This window comes from Sander lucioperca, chromosome 21 (assembly GCF_008315115.2).
Source record: "Sander lucioperca isolate FBNREF2018 chromosome 21, SLUC_FBN_1.2, whole genome shotgun sequence".
Classification (NCBI taxonomy): domain Eukaryota; kingdom Metazoa; phylum Chordata; class Actinopteri; order Perciformes; family Percidae; genus Sander; species Sander lucioperca.
In genome coordinates this window covers 21301757-21322603 of record NC_050193.1, presented here as the reverse complement: position 1 = coordinate 21322603, position 20847 = coordinate 21301757, and the positions used below count along the sequence as shown (strand labels likewise).

General features: G+C 40.5%; 1 protein-coding gene across 1 annotated transcript in view; it reads right to left on the bottom strand.

Annotated features, from left to right (window-relative positions):
* The window catches only part of gsg1l (gsg1-like), a 33324-nt gene extending 13706 nt beyond the window's left edge, over window positions 1-19618 (bottom strand). The window contains exons 1-2 of the mRNA XM_031318743.2: window positions 18976-19618; window positions 5562-5609 (exon numbers count right to left, since the gene is read on the bottom strand). Of these exons, the coding sequence (XP_031174603.1) occupies window positions 5562-5609; window positions 18976-19312 (385 nt within the window). The 5' untranslated portion in view covers window positions 19313-19618. The remainder of the gene's footprint in view (window positions 1-5561; window positions 5610-18975) is intronic.
* Window positions 19619-20847: the final 1229 nt, after the last annotated feature.

The following is a 20847-nucleotide window of genomic DNA, read 5'->3' as shown; positions in this document are numbered from 1 at the left end:
TCTTAAAAATCAGATTTTTAATGAGGTATCGCTCTGATACACCAAACTCACTGTCCAGTTTCTCATTAGCTGCAGCTTCAATTTCCAGCTAGTCGATGGAAACAAATACCAGGGGTATAAAAAGCCTTTAAGGGAAAGTCACAATACAATAATATTGACCAAATATTTCTGCTGTTATTGAATATGTATCATCAGTAGAAGGAGCAGAGTGAGGCTTCATTAGAGAGTAAATAAAACGTGTTCTGAAGGGCTGATAACAGGAAGGAAGGAGCTCATTAGAGCGAGCATCGTCTCAAATAATTACATCTTTAATGACTTTGCGTGTGTGTGTGTGTTTTCATAAGTTGGTCAGTGGTGCATGATGTCAACAGTGTGTGTTTGTTACACATTTTTGACTTTCAGAGTTTCTCAAAACGTTTCCATGTCGAGAACGCAGATTCTTTTCAGATTTAGACCCAGGGGGAACCTCATTGACAAGATTATTAATTCATTGATTAAGTCCCAGTTTTAGGATAAAAAAAAAAAAATGAATCAAAACAGTCATTTTAGTACATTTAAATAACTTCTAGTGAATTAAATTAGGGTTTAAACTAATGATTTGTCATTACTTATTATTATTTCCATTCATCTTGGAAGTAATCAATTCAAATAATGTAAGCTACTTTGAAAAATGTCAAAAAAGGAAAGTGTCCATTACAAGTTTTAATTGCTTAAATTTAACTACAGTTACTAAAACTCAAAGGGATTCAATGGAACAGGGAAAAGAAGCACACTTGATAAATGAGTTCAGTTCTTCAGACTTCAGATTCATTTTCTGTCTGCTGACTAATAGGCTCAATTTATTAGCTCTACATTAAATAGTAATAATAATAATAGTGTCCGATACAAGCGGATTTCATGTTGTACTGGTTTTTATTGAATTATATTTAGAGAAGACTTTTCTGAGCTTCTTCCATTGTAGTATTTAGTTTTCCTGAACATAAGTGAAAAAAAACATAGCTACCAGAAGACAGTAAACACTTATTTTGTTACGCTAATTTTAAAGTTTGTGAACATTTCTCTTTATGGACAGCTGTAGTTTGATAAAGACAAAAAAGACTAAACAAACTTGCTGCTATTTCTTCTTCTCGTTTGCCTCCACATGCCTCCACTACACAATGGATGGATGCCTCTTTTGTTTCATTTTGCATCACCTGATAATGATTTCATTTTAATTTTAGTTCTGAGACGCTCTGTTTTCCGTCCCTCTTGTTTGTTTGACTGCAGAAGTTTCAAAAACTTTAAATAAGATTCCATCAAAGTTTGGTGTATAGAAAAGCCCAGAGACATGTGATTTGTGTCTGATGAGAATCTTCTAAACAAACTAACTACTGCACTTTAATTAACAAAATCTTGCACATATATTTCATGATTTTAAATAAAAGAGGCAGATCCAAGAAGATTTTCTATGTGCACAGAGGTCATGTCTCAGTAATATGTTTGAAGAATTTTGGGGGGTGTGATGGCGAGTTTAAATTCTACAATTACACATGCCGGATTCTGATATTTTTGGCACTAAATATCTTCAAGCAGCACTAATCAATATATCTATCTAATTAAAATGGATGGAGTCTCTGTCTGTGTGTCTGCGCTTTGATTTTCTCGTCAACCGTTCATCCGATCGACTTCACACTTGGCCTGTGTATCACTGAGGAGCAAAGTGCAGTGTCGAGTGCGAGCTCTTGAGAACCACTGCAATTATTTATTAGTAGTGCGTTATGTACACACTGTGGTGTATTGAAAGGAGAAACCCTATTATCTGTTACAACGCCGAACGGCAAGCAGGGTACAGCTCACTCTCCATTGCTCGCTACAGTACATTCGAGAACAGATGAAGAAAGAGAGACCGGAGATGTTGCATCAGCGAACTTTTGTTCCTGGAAATAGCCTGGTTCCAAATAGCTAGCTGTTAGCAAATGACTTACATACCGTATGACGTATACCCAAGCATTGCTAGAAGACGCAACTATGTCATGGCAGGTGTATTGCTCAGGACCCGAGAAAGCACAGTGTGGAGTGTAAAGTTGTTTATATGAGTGCTTCTCCAAATAGCTGCAAGCAGTAATACCGGAGGCCAAGCAATTGGCCCGTTCCAAACAGGGGCACGGCACTAGTATTCACAACGGATCAAATGAAAATGTGCTGGTCGCCCGAATAGCTCAGTTGGTACAGCGGGTGCCCATATATAGAGGTTCACTCCTTGACGCAGCAGGCCTGGGTTTGATTCCGACCTGCGGCTCTTTGCTGCATGCCATTCCACCTCTCTCTCCCCTTTCATTTCTTCAGCTGTCCTGTCAAATAAAGGCCTAAAAATGCCCAAAATATAATCTTAAAAAAATGACAATGTGCTATGTGAAGCATGATGCTTATAGTCATAAAGCCACAGAAAACCTTCACCTAATTCTGAATGTGTGTTTTCCAGTGTTTTCCCTGGCTTTGTGGAAGACCTAGGTGCGCGTATTTGGCGGGGTATTCGGTTTAAGCGACATTTCTCAAGAAAATGTGTTTTTCAACTCTTTGTGGGATTTTGTGTCTTTTTGGTCATCCTTTAGGGGTAGTTTGGGGTCTCTGTGGTCATTTGGCGTCTCTTTGTGGTCGGTTTGTGTCCCTTTGTGGTAGTTTTGGTCATTTTCTCACATTATTTTGGTCTGTTATTATCACCATAAACGGAAAAGCTAGAGCATATGAAGAAAAAAAGAGTAAAGCTTAAAGACAAAACTTGCTAAAGAAGTCTAACTATAATTATTAAATCTGAGAAAAGTCTTTTAGTTACATTCATTCGGCTCAGGTGCTGCCTAAAACGGCTCGGGTGCTGTACCCAAACCTTATAATGACAGGGAAAACCCTGAAACCTTTATAGACATGTTTAGCTCATTGATTGGGTTTTATGGCACAGTGTTTTGGCTCAGTCTCACTCGCTCAGATCAGCATCAATTCCAGCTATTTAAAAAAAAAAAATCTCTGATAAACCCACTGTACACTAGCAAACAGTAAACAGCAGACAGACACAGTGAGAGACTAGCTGGGGAACAACGAGACCAAAAACAGCTAGAAGAGAGAGAACATTCATCAGTGCATGGACACAAACTCAATGGGATTAGCATGTTGGTCTGTGTCTGCTGAAACTCTTTGCTTACTTTTTCACCATAGCAAACTTATAAGGTGATAATATGTATGTATGTTGTGTTTACAGCGTGTTGTGCTGCCTCCATCAACTCAGTTAATACAGGTTTAAAAATTTGATTTGTTCTTAGCAACAACAAAAAAGTTGTCCACCAGACTTACGTACTGTGTGAAGAGGGAGATACAATTTACAGAAAATGTAATTGAACGGTTAAATTAATTAATAAAAGGTTCCATTGGAATTGGGTGCTATCTTCAATACTAAGAAAATGACAGAGTTTGGTTGGTGGCTAGCACAGATGCATGTCTTAGGTGGGTCTTGTTTTTCTGGACTTTGCACTCATGACCACAGTATTAATGAGTTGACTCTCAGAGTGTTTCCTTGTAATCAAATTGGATTTTCTTTTGGGTTTTTTTGTTTCAGTTTTCATTAAGAAGGAACTTGGATCTGACTGAGGAGCAGCTGTGTGTTATAAAACACAGCAGTGAGCATGTAGGGCTCAAAGGAAGGCCGATTAACATATTGTATCCTTGTGTGTGAGGAGCAAGGGCGCCGTGCTCGATACATCATATCATCCACCGCTGCTCCTCTTCCAGATGGCATTAACAGATGAAACCATCAGAGAACTTTCATTATTAACTACCTGCTCTGCATGAAACGGCGAATTACAGGCTACGCCCACCAAAATATTCCCTTTCTTTTGGACCCTCAAATATTCTTTTTATGAGCTGAAGGATATAAACACCAAGTGCTGTTTGAAATAACCTGCTCCTATCTGCAGTTACACTGTAGGAGGAATCCGGAGGAGATGTTCTCTCATTATCCAGCTCTTGAGACAAAGAACTCTATCTGTTTTGCATAAAGGATCATCCTAAGAAACACATGAAGAGAAGATGTCATGAAGGCCAAAGCAAGACATTAATGATGATAAAAGTATGATAACTTAGCAACAAGGAAGAATGTGACACCTAGAAAAGACCTACTGATTTGTTATGGTGGAAAAAAATGTAAATTGCCTTCACAATTAAAAACAAGATATGATATCGATATTTCGACTGGGTCAGCACAGTCACCGGAGATGAAATCCATCCAGTCATTCAAGTTACATACATATCAGCAATGAAAGACTATGATCTACAGAAGACATGTTCCTCCGAGATTAATATTGTTCAGGATATTGTTGATAGAAACATACAATAATTTTCTTCTTTCTAGGAAAAGGGCTTAAAATCTGCTTAAAACTTGGATGTGAACATAAGGTATCATCCTCATTTTTGTTGGGGTACAGGTTGTATAACTTCCATAAATCAAAACTGACAACATGCCAGAAAAGACTGAGCTTGTTTTAATATCAATTAATACATGTCACTTTCCTTCTACTGCCTCCTCCATCAGTACGGTATAATCACAATGAAGGCCTCAGGATACTTGAGATGAAGTGCTTCTAAAAAGAGCATCTGAAACCAGCTTTCGGATGACGGAATCAGAGGTTATGTGAGAACGTTCGCTCATCTCATTGGAGGGAGCAAAAAAGTAAACACGGGAAGAAGATCCTGAAAAAGGTCCTATGTGCCCAATTATCAGCCATCTTCATCCCCACATGCAAAGTGCACCAGGGCTACAGGAGCTCAAACTTGCAGAGAATGCTTTATAAATGGTAAATGGCCTGCATTTACGAAGTGCCTTTCAACCTTATCGAACAAAGCGCTTTACAATTTGCCTCTCATCTCAACGGGTGGCAGAGCTGCCATGCAAGGCAAGATGTTTTGTGTTGACAAACCATCTGGCGCGTCAGGTTAGCTGATAAGGGCGTCAGATCAGAAAACAGAGTTAGTTGTTAGATTTGGAGGACTTGTTGCTCTAGTTACCTACATGCCACTTTTGACTGTCAAGAAGGCATGTGAATTCATTTCATCGTGACCATCTTTCACTGATCTTCACCAAGTAGCTTTGTTGTTTATTTTTTAACCCCAAACCACAATCTGTCCATCTTCTCACTTTAAACTTAACCTGTTTCATTTAGGTTAAGGACAGGTCACACTATTTTCTTTACAGTTAGACGTTCTTACAGCCCGACACAAAACTACCCACTATGAAGCAATATCCATCTAATCTTGTTAGGGTAAGATGACAATAACAGATTCATCAGAAAACTTTGTGTCTTTTTTGAACTGTTAAGAGTATGAAGTAGCAGGTTAAGGGAAGCCAGTAGATAACGTATACAGTACGTACAAGTTTTGTGTGAATTATGTGGCTTTATGGGAATCCTGTCACAAAATCCAGAATCAAACAAAGAGAAAATGTGCGTATATTTTTTCCCCTGGTTTTCCCTGGGCTTAACGAACAGGTGGGGAGCGGCAGGGAGTGGCGGCGACGCCTAATGACGGTCATTACTCACCTCTCTCCGACGCCGGGGCCAGATCAATGAAGCTCCGACACTTCTCACCTGAGAGAAGGGAGAGGGGGAAGAGAAGGGAGAGAGGGGAGGGGGGAAATGAACGGGGAGAGGAAGAGAGGGATGTGAAGAGGAAAAGAGGTGAAGAGCGCAAGGTGAAATGGGCTGGGAATGAAGCAGAGAGGGAGGTGAGAAAAGGCAGTGAGGGGAGGAAGGAAGGTAGAGAGGACGAGGTGATTAATGAGAAGGAGAAAAAAAAATGAAAATGAATGCACAAGGTGGAGAGAAAAGGAGAAACTGAGCGTTAGTGTCAAACCGATAATCCAAGCTAATAATGCATCAGGCTGGGAAACAGTCACACAATGAGTTATTCCAGTATTATTAGTACTCCAGATCATATTCTGCTGGCAGGAAGGAGTTTGTGTCACCTTTACTGACATTATGTGACAACACTGTCTTCAGGCGTAATGCCAGAAGGATGATAGAATTTGTTTTGTTTTTTTACCAAGCAGTCATTTGGTCGGTCCACCACTTTGGTCCAGACTGAAATATCTCAACAACTATTGGATGTACCGCCATGAAAGTTGGCACAGACATTCATGTTCCCCAGAGGACAAATCCATTGGACTTTGGTGATCCTCTGACTTTCCCTTTAGCGCCACCATTAAGTTGTTTTTTGTAGTTTTGAATGAAATGTCTTAAGAACTATTGAAAAGAACATTTGGTTCATCATTCATGTTCCCCACAGGATGAATTGTAATAACTTTGGTGATCTTCTGACTTTTCATCTAGCGCCATCATGAGGTCGACATTTTAATGTGTCCAATACTTATGAGTAACTTTTCGAGGTCAATGCCTAACAACCATCTACAACACACATGCGTAGAACAGATTGGGTTTTCAGTACAGATCCGCCAGCCACCATGACCAAATACCTGCAAAACTAATGACATTCGCATCAGCCTCAACCATACTTTGTGTTTTGTGCTTATTGGCAAATGTTAGCATGCTAATTATGTGTTTATATTTATCAAACTTTATTCCATATCCACACTTTCAATAGTTGTACTTAATATTAATGTAGGGAGTGTTTTGCATAATGCAGTATCATCTTGGCTTTCATTCCGTTTTTTCTGGCACACTCCAGCTGCAGAGAGTTGATCAGAGCTCGGTGGGACCCTGCAGGTCACAGATCAGCGGCTACAACCCGAGCCATAACTCAGCCTCGGCAGTGTCACAGGTAGCAGGCAGGCCCATTCATAACCAGACTGAACATCAGCACCCTCACACTGCCATACACACTCAACCCCGTACCTTCCCAAACAACAGATTAAGATACTCATTTCCCGGATACTGATAATGATTTAAGTTTCAGAGGCTAAAATAGACTTATGCTGAAACTTACAGTAAGTATATGGTGTCCAAGTTCCAAACTACATACACATTAGGAGTTTTTTTTAAATAAACTGACAAAATAAATATAGGCTACTGGTGACAGCGCAGCGCTTTTTTGGAGCGCATGCCTGTTCGGAATGGGCCGATTGCTTGGTTCCCAGTATTTTTTCCTGCAATTTTCACAAACTATAAGCGCAGTTCAATCAGTTGCGGCTCGCCTGAAGCTCATCTAAAGCTTACGCGTGTGCCCTTTTTTCATCTAATTATCACACATCCAGGTAGCGATGCCAGCCACGCGGAGGCAGGAGGGAGGCTGCCCTGTGTGTCTCACACGCACAGAGATCCCTCAATCAATTTAATATAATATCTCTGGATTAATATTACTTCTGCATTAATGTGTGTGTTGCGTTTTACTGCTGCAGATGTTTGGTCGTGACAATTTTCCCTCTGAAGACTCAAAAATGCTATTCAGTGATGAAGCCTGAAACTGCACAGGCAGTTAGGTACATGTGGAATGTAACTAACTGTACATTTATTCAACTACTGTACTGAAGTACAAATTCAAGGAACTTGAATATACATATACTTGATTATTTCCATTTTCTGCTACTTTATACTTCCACTCCGCTACAGAGGTAAATATTTACTCCACTACATTGTCTGACAGCTTTAATTACTTTTTAGATTACAGTTTTTTGATTCCCTTCCTATCCAGTGAAAACCATGTATCTCCAGATGTGTTGATTTTGAACCTTTGTGATAAACTGAAGAATGAAGTGTTCCTTTTATACAATGAGAAAATTCTACTAATTCTTATTAAGCAAAACTCTTTAAAAGCTTCTTGAATCAGCTGAAAAATGTAAGCCTTTACACATACCTTTCTATGGTGCCCTAGAATACTAAGCTATTAAAACAATAATTATAGATGTATTCATATATGTTTTAATGTTAATCATACATGTAGCACAGTGAATCCTTGAAGCTTATCTGTATCTGTGGATGGCTACCTCAACTACAGGCTAGTAAGCCTGTCATCAAGAATCACAAACAAAAAATTATTTAAAAAAAAAAAAACCTGCAGTAACTCTGAGGACCCCCTAGGGGTCCCAGACCCCCTGTTGACGATCTCTGTTATAGAATATGATGCATTGCTGTAGATTAAACTACCCAACAGTATATAAAGGAGTTAAAATTAGCACAACTTGGACCCAAAATGCACATTGGAGTGACAGCGTGAAGATAATGAAGGTTTATTTAAAATTTAAAAGGCTTACAACAAAAGGTGTCCTGAGGCAGGCAGGCTGGCAAAAGGAATATTCAACACAAAATCCACTTAGAAAACTGAAGACTCAGAAAAGCAAAAACACGATGGCGAGACACAGGGAATGACAATCACCTGACAACAGATAAAGAAAGCACAGAGACTAAATACACAAGGTAATAAGGGTAGTAACGAGGGACAGGTGACATGAGGGCTGATGAACAGGTGGAACACATCAAGGCAGGGCAGACAATCACAAAGGCGGGAAAACACACAAGGCAGGAAGTAAAACAAGCCATGACAAAGGAGAAACAACACTACAAAATAAAACAGGAAACTAAAGCATCAAAAACATACACAAGGATAGAACCTAGAAAACCAAAACAGAACCCAGAATAAAAGAACCATGAACAAGGAATGAGAATACAGCAAAAACTGGAAACAGTTAATGAATTAACTAAATAAAACAGGATAAACCACAACTGAAAACCACAACCCTAACAGAAAGTGTTCCTAAATCTTCCTTCAAGTGGACACCTGCGTGGCGTAAGGGGCCAAGGCAAAATGATGGAGGGCCACACACATCACCTGGCATGTCACTTGTGCCATCTGTTTTCCCTCCGGGAGTTTCCTTCACCTGTATATGATCTGGCTGACCCTTTCCATTCAGCTGTCTGTCATTCCCTCATCAACCAGTTGTTTTTGTCCTTCTGATCCCTCTCTCTGTTTGCCTGATTCCCCCCTGTCTGCCAGGGGAAGACTGTTATCTGTACCATCATCCATGTAAACCACCTTTGACCATCTGATTTGTCTTAAGCCTTTTGCATTTGAGTCCTCCTCTGTGGCAGTTTTAGACCGTTTCAAATGGAGGGGCAATGCATGCAATTTTAGGGGTACCAAACATATTAAGCACAAGTGTTACAAACACCAACCCTCCATAGGTTTGGTTCTACAAAAGACTAATGATACACAACAAAAAACACAAGAATACATATTTTAGTGTATTCAACATGTATTTTATGTATCACTGCACATGAATAATAACCCCTCGTTGAGGATATAGGTGGGGTTAAAAATTTATGAAAATATTTGCCACAGTTAGGGGGGGCAGGGGGGGGGGTCAAAGCTTCATATTACAGGGGGCACTGGCCATCCTTGGCACCCCCCCCCTAGAACCGCCACTGGTCCTCCTTGCATTTTCTTCAACTTTACCTAAATGATAATAACCTCAGCTAAAAGTTTGTCCATGACTCCCCTGTTATGAATGCAGCATGCCGTTTGACAAACACTGTCCAGAAACTCATCTGAAGTGTTATAATTCATCTCTTCCAAGGTTAAAACTCGTGGGACGTGAGTAGAGAGAGCGGAGGCAACCGATGAATGTGTTCCTGACTTGGTGAGCTGCAGTGAAAGTGTGCCACAGCCGAAAGGTGAGCAGCACAGCGTCTGATTAGGACATGAATCTAAAATGTAATTAAAGAGTGAGCGGGCTTGTCTGTGACCTGACGACGGCACTAACTAACAGCACAATCAGTATTCCTACACCTTCCCACTGCACATGGGGGAAGAAAACGCTCCTCTAATATGTATATTAACCAAATAAATCCCAGTTATCACGCTTCCAGTCCATCAGGTTGTAATGGAATACAATTTGAAGAGGTTTCAGGTGGTTTTTAAATTTTCTCTATCTTTTACATTCACAGTCTCAACACTCTCTTTCACACCACTCATTCATTATTCCCTCGCCCTGCAGCCAGCAGCTCCGCAGTCTGTTTAATCAGTGATCAGATGTCATTCGGGGCTAATTACAGCTGTAATGAGTATGAATGGTTTTCTGGAACAACGGTTAACACACCGTTACTTCTACAGTAGTGGCTGTGGCTGCATTTTTCAGCGGGATCAGGTGCAGGCCACACAGAGAGAACCCACTATAATAAGGAGTCTGCTGCCTTTGATGTACCTTCATTGATCCACATACAAACAGTGATGTAAAGTAACTAAGTACATTCACTCAACTACTGTACATGACTAAAGTATTTTCATTTTATGCTACTTCATACTTCTATTCCACTACAATTTAGAGGCAAATATTGTACTCTTTACTTTTAAATTTAACAGCTAGTTAGTTGAAGATTCTGATGAATAACACAAATAGAATCAACACATACATGATAAAGATAAGACTTGATTGATCCCAGAGGGTAAATTCACAAGCTTTACCCAGCAGTATATAAAGTAGCTCCACTTTTACCAGCTGCAACAATAAAGTCACGGACACATTAATGCATCAATAATTATAATCCAATAATATAATATTGTCGCAGAAACTTGTATCTCCATAAATCATCAATTTAATTGTTTTTCATGAATCACCCTTCACGTATGTCTGTGGGTTTTACACATATTTAAACAGAGACAAGGCGATTAAGTCTGACTTCGTCTGAGGTAAATAGCTCAATAAAATCTTTTCAAATTAGCCATTTTTCATTTCCTATTAAAGGTTAAAACAACGGTTTTGGACATACAAGGTTTTCAGCCAACAGCGATGATATATATGATTCTGCTGAGTACTTTTACTTTTGGTGCTTTAAGTAAATTTTGATGCTTTTGCACTTTTACTTAAGTTACATTTTGAATGCAGGACTTTTACTTGTAACAGATTAGGTCTACACTGTAGTATTGCTACTCTTACAAGAGATCTGAGTACTTCTTCCACCACTGCATACAAAAAAAATAGGCTACACTTAACAATTACATTTTTTGTGTTATTGCATTTACAGGTATGCCAATTAATCATTGCATTGTAAGAGTGACATCTAAATCGATGCAGCAGAGCGAGAGATATTGTCTTCTTCCTTGTCAAAACCTGGTGCCTACATTATCCACAACGCAATTCAATGGCCGACAGTTCGGTCAGCGATTCAGGTGTGTTATGTTAGACCTTCCTCCACAGCGCTGCGGAGGAGGGTCTGGCTAGTCCACACAGCATTCTGTGATGGGAGAAAAGCGTGCTCTGGTTTATTGGCATTTCTTTAAAACAATCACAATCGTCTAAGGCGGCGCTAAGCGCCTGATGGAGCAACGGTGCCACTGCAAAATAGCCTCAGGGAGGAACTTGTTTTGGTGGAACATGTGTAAGTTCAAAAGTTGTTTTAGTCGTGCAAGAGAAAACTCAGATTCAGATAGTCTAGCTAGGTGTCTGGATTTACCCTGCAGAGATCTGAGGAGCAGTTAACCATAGTCCTCATAAATCCACCGGAGTTTAGAATGCCAACACAAAGAAAGTGGAAGGTAACGGACATCCGGCGGAAAAGAAGGACATCTGGCGGAATTTCAGGCGGCACAAGAGCAATCCCCGAAGTGGAACGTCGAGGCTATAGACTACACTGTTCAAGCCTGTCCACATTTAGATTGGACCCAGCGCGACCAGAGAACAGTGCAATAACATGAGCCAGGTTTGTGTAAGTCTGTTGGGCAAAATAGCCTGAACTCTGCTCCCTGCAGTGTGTTTTCCAGCCCAGTATCCTACTTTAAGAATTATGTCCATATTGGACATTTAACTCACTTTTTAATTTCAGAGCCAAGTGCAGGTAGTTGTGTGTCATTTACCACTTCCATGTTTGTATGGTAAATATGAAGGTGAAGCCCATTAGCTTAGCTTAGCACAAAGACTGGAAACAGTGGGAAACTGCCAACCTGAGGCCTGTACTACTAATCAAGATCAACATGCCCTGGATTTATTTCAGTTACCCGGCTTCACCTAACCTAACAACCGCGGTCCCGCATAAGCTGTGTCACGACGGTGGTTAACAACTAGTTCAATCAACCCAGGGTTTCCCAATCCAGCAGCGCGCGCGTTCACATAAAAGAGGCGGTGTTTGCGCAGCATGACCAATCGCAAACATCTACCAGCTCCGCATATTTTACATAAGAAGAGCAAACTATAATTCTACATAAATATGAAGAACACAGACACGGTTTTACAGGCAAAACGCAATACAGTCGCTGCTTCCTAAAACAGGAAGGAAAGCTGGCAAAAAATAGCCAACGCTGTAAATGCGTAAATCACAACGCTTATCAATATCACTTCCCCATCAGTCAGACACAAGATCTGACCATAATTACACTTGTGCTTTCCATAAACTGTCATTACTTTAGCCTATTATTTTAGTTGCAACCCTGGCAGTGGTAAGCGATCGTGAGAGCAAATAAAAAAAAAAAACATAATTCAAACCGATGTGCGAAAGGCAACACACGGCTCAAGAAGTCGATAAAATAGCCTTTACGTAATTCCCTCTGCTGAAAATCTATATATTTCATAAAGAATACGCATCAGGGAATGTTAATGGGGTTGTTGGTCTCTAAATGTTTTAACTTTTATGAGCGCACCTCTCTCTCTCACTGAGCTCCACCGGATCTTCTAAGAACGCTGGCGCTGTTATCAATCCAGTATTGATTGGTCAGTAGGCGGTAGTATGCTTTTGATCTCTAATCTCCAACTTAACCTGCTCCCGACCAGGTTAGGCGTTCAGTGATCCACCATCATGATACACAAAACCCTGGGTTGAACCTGAAGTTGCCTCGTTAACGCTAAATCTTGCTTCGTAGTACAGGCCTCTGTCTCCAAAGGTAAATATAACCAGCTACCACCAGCTCTAAAGCTCTCGGATTAACATGTTTGTCTAATTCACATAAAATCAAAGTGGAAAAACAACACATTATGGTTTTAAGGAGGGTTATGTGCCAGAAGATTTTTGCAGAAATATTCCAGCACATAACTTTAGGGTCTGTTAGAGCTGCTGTCATGTCCGTTCAGGTTTGTTCATTTGTTTTTTAACAGACAAGTCCATCTCAAGTTTGGGTTGGCTAGTAATGAGTTTCCTCACAGTAAGGTATATTGTTAGAGACCTGTGAACTTCTCAACTTCTCAATTTCTACTCAAACCTATCTGCAATCACACCCTAAATGAAGAATAAAATCTGTCCAGTAGGTTAACAGCATGTGAACTGGAAAGCCACCTGTCAGCAGGTTGACCTCATTTTGCTGCTCTCGACCAAACACAGCCCAAGTATGGATGACTTTTCCCGTGAGGGCTCAATCTTCACTGCATCCACTTAATACACTTTAAATTTAATTGCATTATTTTGTGAAACTTCATGAAGGAACCAATAAAACAGCAATTACTGCAGTAGCACAAACATGTAGCTGCTGAAAGGTGAATATTGTAAATATGAAGAGTTTACAAAAAGCTCAGTTTGACATAAAAGTGAACTTTCTGCAGACTAAAGCCGTCAGATTCTGTTCTCATTACTGCTGTTAAAACAGTATGAGGCTGAGCTGCTTACGGCTCTCTTCGCCTGTCGTGCCAGATTGTAGTGATGTAATGAAATTAGTAAGCCTCACTGAAGTGATCATGACAGTGTGACTTTGTTGTTTAATTTAACCTGTAATTGCCCATGTGGCCTGGTCAGCTTAGCACAGATGTGACAGCAGCTGGATCAAACAATCAAACCCCTAAAGTTGATCTACACGTGATTACAGCAACAAAGGTTAAAAAGTTGAGTGAAGTTAGAGAATCTCAAGTTGTTTAATCATCCTTTTATTTATTATTTTAGCAAGGGGCTCAAGGGGAAAAAAGGCCTAATAGTTAATAAATAATTATTTATATGAAATTTAAACAAAACACTAAATATATTAACACAACTCTGACTACATTACCAATTTATCTGTTTTCCCTTACGCAATTGTTTAATAGATTTAATAAATACTCAACAAAATAATCAGTTCACACAGATACGTTTTAGTATTCACCTGGTTAATCACAAACAGCAAAGGAAACTCTGCCACAATGTGCATGTTTTCTATGCTACTAGTTTCAAAAATATATTTAGAATAAGTGAATGCACCAGGGAGAGGGACACAGTTACACTAAGAATGTGTTTATTTTTTTGCAAATGGCAATAAATCATTTTAATTCTTGTGGTGCTGTTGGAATAAATAAAACTTCAAAAAATCTTTTTTATAAAACATCTCATGAAAAATCTTCACACTAAACTGAAAAAGGCTGTTGCTGCAATTGTGTTAATTTTACAGGAAAAAAAAACCAATAATGAAAAAGCACTGTTATTATTAGATGAGGAGCCTACGATCAAAATGATGTAGTAAATGCAGGACACTTTTTTTCATGTTGTGGTCAATTTAGAGATTTTGGTCTATCTTTCTCTAGAGGAGGAAAAATGGCAGGTGCTCAAGCCCCTTTTGATGTCTATGTGTGCACGTGCCTGCTGACCAGCATGCAACAGGCGGTGATCACCGGTGATCGATTCTGCACAAACCTGTCTCATCTCGAACGAGCTTATCGTGTGTTGAAATGACTTGTGCTAATTAAATTACATTTTCAGGGGCACTACACTTATATCATGAATAGTTGTTTCACTAGTAAAGGTGTTTCAGGAAGCCATGCCTGGTGAGTACAAATACAAATGTAAAATCATTTTTAAAAAATAGGTCATGTTTTGTGTTTTACAATACTTCCAAAAATACAGAACACCCCTTCAAAATGGACCTTGCTACAAAAGCAAACAAATAAATAATTGCTGTAATGTTGTTTTTCAGGCCTGCAGAAAAACTGCCTTTCATCAGGCATAAGCTGCAATAATTAATATATGATTAATATTTAACTGTTGAAATGTCTGGAGCACCAACAGCAGTGGAATATGTAGATGACTCATGCAACAAGTAAAACTTTAAAAGGTTGTCAAAATATTGGCAGTGAAATCCTCATAAATATCTAGAGTACAATGAACTTATTAGATGCAGCTTCAGGAGAGTTTCAGAATAAAACACGGGAGGAATCAAGGTTGTGGAAAAAATATCAGAAAAGGCAAGAGCAACTTGCAACCCACAATGAAGTTAGCAACAGAGGGAATCCAAACAGAAACCTTCAACACACTCAGCCCCGACAAAACCTAGCAACACATGTTTTAAAACTGAAACGGGGATGCGTTGAACACCCTGTTGCGTGCGCCAAGTGCTCTGCCTTTTAACCGTGCGTTCACGGACATCGGAAAAACATTTTCCCCAGTGAAAACGTCATCATTCACTTCATGTGGGACTCTGAGGTGGGAAACCTAGATTTTGCTAACCGAGTTTCCCAGTTGGTGACCCGTTGTTGACAAATGACGTTTGATGTAGGCGACTTTGGTTCACTGAAAATATTTCAATGACAATAAACTGTTTATTGTGGACAAACGCCTCTGCCAAGAAACATACACAGACATAATATGTTTCAAATTATTCATAAATAGGCCTATGTATAAAAAAACATCTTATCCGTGTCCTTTCCCGTCCGTTGTCCTGCAGATAACACAAACAAACACCTGTCCATGTGCTGTTTCTATGCTCGCATAAGAAAACAGCAGCAAATTTTTTGTTATTGTGGCCTCCATGTTTTCACACACCTGATGCTGTAGGCTACGCCCAACAGTTGGTGGCAGTCATGCAACAAAGTTGTTATGCCAAACGCCAATATAACACAAGAAGAAGAACACGCATCCAGACCATGTGAACGCTGGCAGTTGGAAAAACAACGTAATCACGGGGGCGGTCCCTGATATTCCCAGGTGGCATGAACGCAGCATTATTACCACCAGTTTCCAGACGTGTCTCTGCTGATTGGCTATCACCTGTGACACAGACAATAAACGAGAGACACACCCACCAAACGAGAGAAAACTTATCTCAAAGCCGCTGCACACCATTTCGAGGAAACATGTTGTTCAATCCGGAACCCGTAGCAACACGGTGCACACGGTTTTGAGATTGAACGTGCCCCGGATCTGCAGCACCAGCACACACTTCTCTAATCAGCCAAACAACACACACCTGTGTGAGCGGCACAAGTGAAAGTAGAACGTGGTTTGATCTTTTAGTCTATAAAAAGCAAATATAGTGCACGTATGTACCCTGCAACCTCTGGTTCATTCTCACAGTTCAGTAAAATGTCAGCCAGGTGTTGTCTTCTTTCCCATAACACCTTGTGTCTGTCTCTGTGGGGCGCTGCAGCAGATGAGTGTTTCTGCTCAACAGACAGGGATTGAACCAGACCCCTTCATACTGGGAGACTGGGAAACTAAATCAGAGTTAAAGAGATGAACCAGGGGGATCATTACGGTGGCCGAGACGGTTCAACACAAATACAAAAGCCACAACACAAACACACAAGCTACAACACAAATACAAAAGCTACAACACAAATGCAAAAGCTACAACACAAACGCAAAAGCTACAACACAAACGCAAAAGCCACAACAGGTATTCTGGCTGATGAGGCCTGATCTCAGGTTCAAGTTGGACGAAGCTGTGATGATGATTGTGGCTGAACTCTTTTTGGCCTGTTACGTATAGGCAGGAAAATGTGGTGCCGGTGGAATATGACGAGGTAGGCATGACCGCTGATAATGTAACAGCAGCTGGTGGTTAAACTGTAATCTTTTCACTGAGACACAACGGAAACACGTAAAATATATTTGTATTAGTCTGTGTTGTTTACACTATTGCACAAAGTATTTTTTTGACTTGCTGCACAAATCATTTATGTGTGCTGAATTGAAATGGAATGTAAACCAAACAAGACCAGCGCATCCGGTCTGGTACTAGGTGACAGAGCCTTGGCACTAATGGAGCACACAGGCCAACTAATTGTAAGTCGCTTTGGACAAAAGCGTCCGGCAAATCAACGCATTCTCATGAACTGGTTCGTACGATGTTATACAAAAATGTTTGCACACCAATTCGTGCGATATCCTACAAGATTAGGCGGCTGCCAGCAGATCACGGATACAGAGCTCGGTGAGCTGTCGGTCCTATCAGCGGCAGACGGTAGTTGAGTTTAGACGCCAATAGGTGACTGTGAGCCGCCAGATGACGGTGCTTTCCATGACAGTTGAGTTTAGCTCCCAAAAAGACGACAGTTAGGTTTAGGCACAAAATCGACTAGTTAAGTTTAAGCAATAGATATTGGTTAGGATTAAAACACTCCTGAGCAACGAACACACGTTTCCTGGGTGAAAGTCTTTTGCCGGGGAAGCGAACTCAACTCCCCGGCTTGAAAGCCATGTGTTCAGAGCATTCTTATATATTGTGGTACATACAGCAAAAATATGTGGAATGCATCCGAATTACAGTGCATTACTTTTAGTAGCTAAATGTACGAATAATTCATGGGAACAGCCTGGACAAATGAATGTAACTTAACAAAGCTAAAAAGTTCAAGGCTACAACTATACTGTAGGTCATGGAGTCAAAATCAACAGGGTTCATCCTATCTATGCTTTAGGCCCGCTGCATGTTCTCACGCCTTAACGCATGCACCTGCGAGCTCTTTGTTGATGATTGGCTCATTTATCTGTGGGACCTCTGGACCGCTCCTCTTTACCGTCTCCTCCAAAAACACATCAGACACCAGACAGCCAACATATTTTTAAACGACAAGAAGAACCTGCACCAACAAAATCTCCTCACAGCCCTGCGCTGTTTCTGACATATGCACAGTTTGAAACATCATTATTTGTCTTCAAGACCCGAAACTGGTCAGAACTGTCTTGGTAAGCTGTTTATTTATCCCCACACACACACACACACACACACACACACACTTCCACACTTCTTTAGTAGATAATTGTTCAGGATCATCCTCTCAGATGGACATAATAACAGAAACACTTTCGGCTGCTAATGCTAGGCTAACTGTAAACTGATGCTGAGCGATGCTAATGCTACAGGTCTGATAATGGACTACTGTAAATGCATTTGCACATCTGACAATTATTTTCCTAATTGTTTAGCCTGTAAAATGTCAGAAAAATCTGTTTCCCAAAGTCAAAACTGACATCTTCAAATTGTGTAGTTTTGTCAGACTAAAGTCCAAAACCAACAAACATCCAGTTTATTATAATGTAAGAAACTGCTGACAAAAGTTTCTTACAGAAAAGCTGCACATTCTCATATTTGAAAAGCTAGAACCACAGAATATTTTGTATTTTTGCTTGAAAAACAACTATCAAAATAGCTGCACATTAATTTCATGTAAAAAGATAAGATAGATAGATAAGATAGATAAGATAGAGATAGATACACCTTTAGTGTCATTGCACAGAGTACCACAACTGATCCACTAATCCATTGATATTTTCAGCTCTAATGAGAAGTCATTCGTTTCCATCACTGAGAGTATAATTTCCTTTTCTAAAGATCCACAACTTACAAGTGATCTACTCCAACACAGTGATCAGTGCACCTTAAACGCATCAGAACAACCTTCCTAACCCTCCGAACATGATGACCAGACTTAAACTAAAATAAATAACACTTTGGTTGAGACTAACTGAGCTGATGTCGATTTTATGCACAGAGACGTGTGCGTAATTACTGACCTGTTGGCTTCATTTATCCTCGTTTTCATTCAGTAGGGACAACTCACAGAACCAGAGTGCTCTGATTTAAAACTATAAACTAAACTAAACGTCTGGGGACAAAACCAACAACTGCTGACAAGATGCAGAAATATTTAAAGCATTTAGAGCCCAAACTGGTCCTAAATGCGTCCAGGCCATACTTATAATAGCTCTGGTCTTCAAAAATACTTATTTATTTATTTTTGGAACAACTTGTTGTGATCTCTGCTGCCTTTAACAGCAAGAGTCTTAAACTCTTCTGATTATTTTTTTTTTAGGGTAACGACCGCTGGACTGATGTGCCCACCTGCCTCGTGGATGTTCTCCTCGCAGGAGTACCAGATGCCGGTGTGGAAGCGGCGGAAGAGGAAGCGGTCGTCCCCGGTCTCCCAGCTGTAGTGCACCTTGTTCTGGTCCGTCTCGTTCACGCCGTAGTCGATGCAGTTGTGGCGCCGCTGCTTGCTGCAGTTGGGCTTGGGGACGCGCTGGGTGCCCTCGCACCAGTACGTAGTGATGAAGGCGGTGGTGGAGAAGAACAGGGCCACCAAGTTCAGACCCACCGACAGCAGCGCGCGACACTTCCGCGTCGTCTTCATGGTCTCGATTCGAGCAACCGCGTCCCCGCAGGCGGCGAGAAAGTTCATCCGAGGAGGAAGAGGCAGGAGGCGGTCAGAGGAGGAGGAGTATGAGAGGCATGGCGGGGCCGCGGAGACGGACAGAGGAATTACGCGCCGCTCTGCCCCTTTTCACCTTTCTTTGCGTTAGTTCGTCCTCAGAGCGGAGAGAAGTGACAGGTGGTCCGGACTCCCCCGGAGAAAACCGTAAAGGATAAATACTTCAGCATCACCTCCCAGACCTCCAGCATCACCGACACAATACCGCTCACTGGCTGAGAGCAGGACGCTCACTGAGGAAACTCTCTCTGGCTCTGTTTCTCTCTCTCTCTCTCTCTCTCTCTCTCTCTCTCTCTCTCTCTCTCTCTCTCTCTCTCTCTCTCTCTCTGTTTCTCTCTCTCTTTCTCTCTATCTCTCTTTCTTTATCCGTCTCTCTTTCTCTGTCTCTCTCTCTCTCTCTCTCTCTCTCTCTGTTTCTCTCTCTCTTTCTCTCTATCGCTCTTTATCTGTCTCTCTCTCTCTCTGTTTCTCTCTCTCTTTCTCTCTATCTCTCGTTCTTTCTCTGTCTGTCTGTCTGTGTCTCTCTCTCTCTCTCTCTCTCTCTCTCTCTCTATCTCTCTCTCTCTGTTTCTCTCTCTTTTTCTCTCTATCTCTCTTTCTTTCTCTGTCTCTCTTTCTCTGTCTCTCTGTGTGTGTGTGTGTCTCTCTCTCTCTCTCTCTCTCTCTCTCTCTCTCTCTCTCTCGGTTCCTCGTGCGTCATCGCTGTGACCGTACTCTTTTTCTCTTCTTATCTTTCTCTCTAAAAGGCACGCGAGAGCTGCTACGCACATCTATAATTATCATTATCGATGTGTTTTATTGTTTTTTATATAGAAAATACCCCCAGAAATGTCACCTTCAGAATGTCTAGTTTTATGAGACAAACAGCATGTAAAGACGACAAAGAAAAGCGAATTTATAAATGTTTTACATGAAAAATGATTAAACAGATTTACTGTCGACTAATCAACTAATAATCCAGTTCGACTTATTTTAATAGTAGAAAATGCTTAGAAGTGTGTGTGTGCCACAGTGAGAGACCAATGCCAGACTGTTTTCATGTCATCACGGATGGATTATAACACAATGGGCCCCTGAGCTTAGACATGGAAGAGACCTGTCAGGACACTCTAACTCAAAAAGTCTCAAAGAGTAAGAGTCTACTTTTAGTCCTTTTCCACCTCCTTGTGGTCGTTTAGCGTCTCTTTGTGATCGTTTTGGGGTATCATAATAATATAATGACACATAATAATATGTACAACTGCAGGTGGTTTATTAGAAGGACAGAAACTTTTCATAATGTCTTACCAACATTTATAACAGCATTGTTTGTTTGTTACACCAGCCAAATGGATTTTTCACGACGTGACAAATCAAAAGTTGTTCTTATTAATCTGCTTATAAATTATCTATAAAGAATATGTCATTGGTTACAATGTATACAGTAATCCCTTTATAAAGTGTTACCATAAATCCACTAAAGTTACTCATTTTTCCTAAAAAGTAAGTAAAAATAGACATTACAA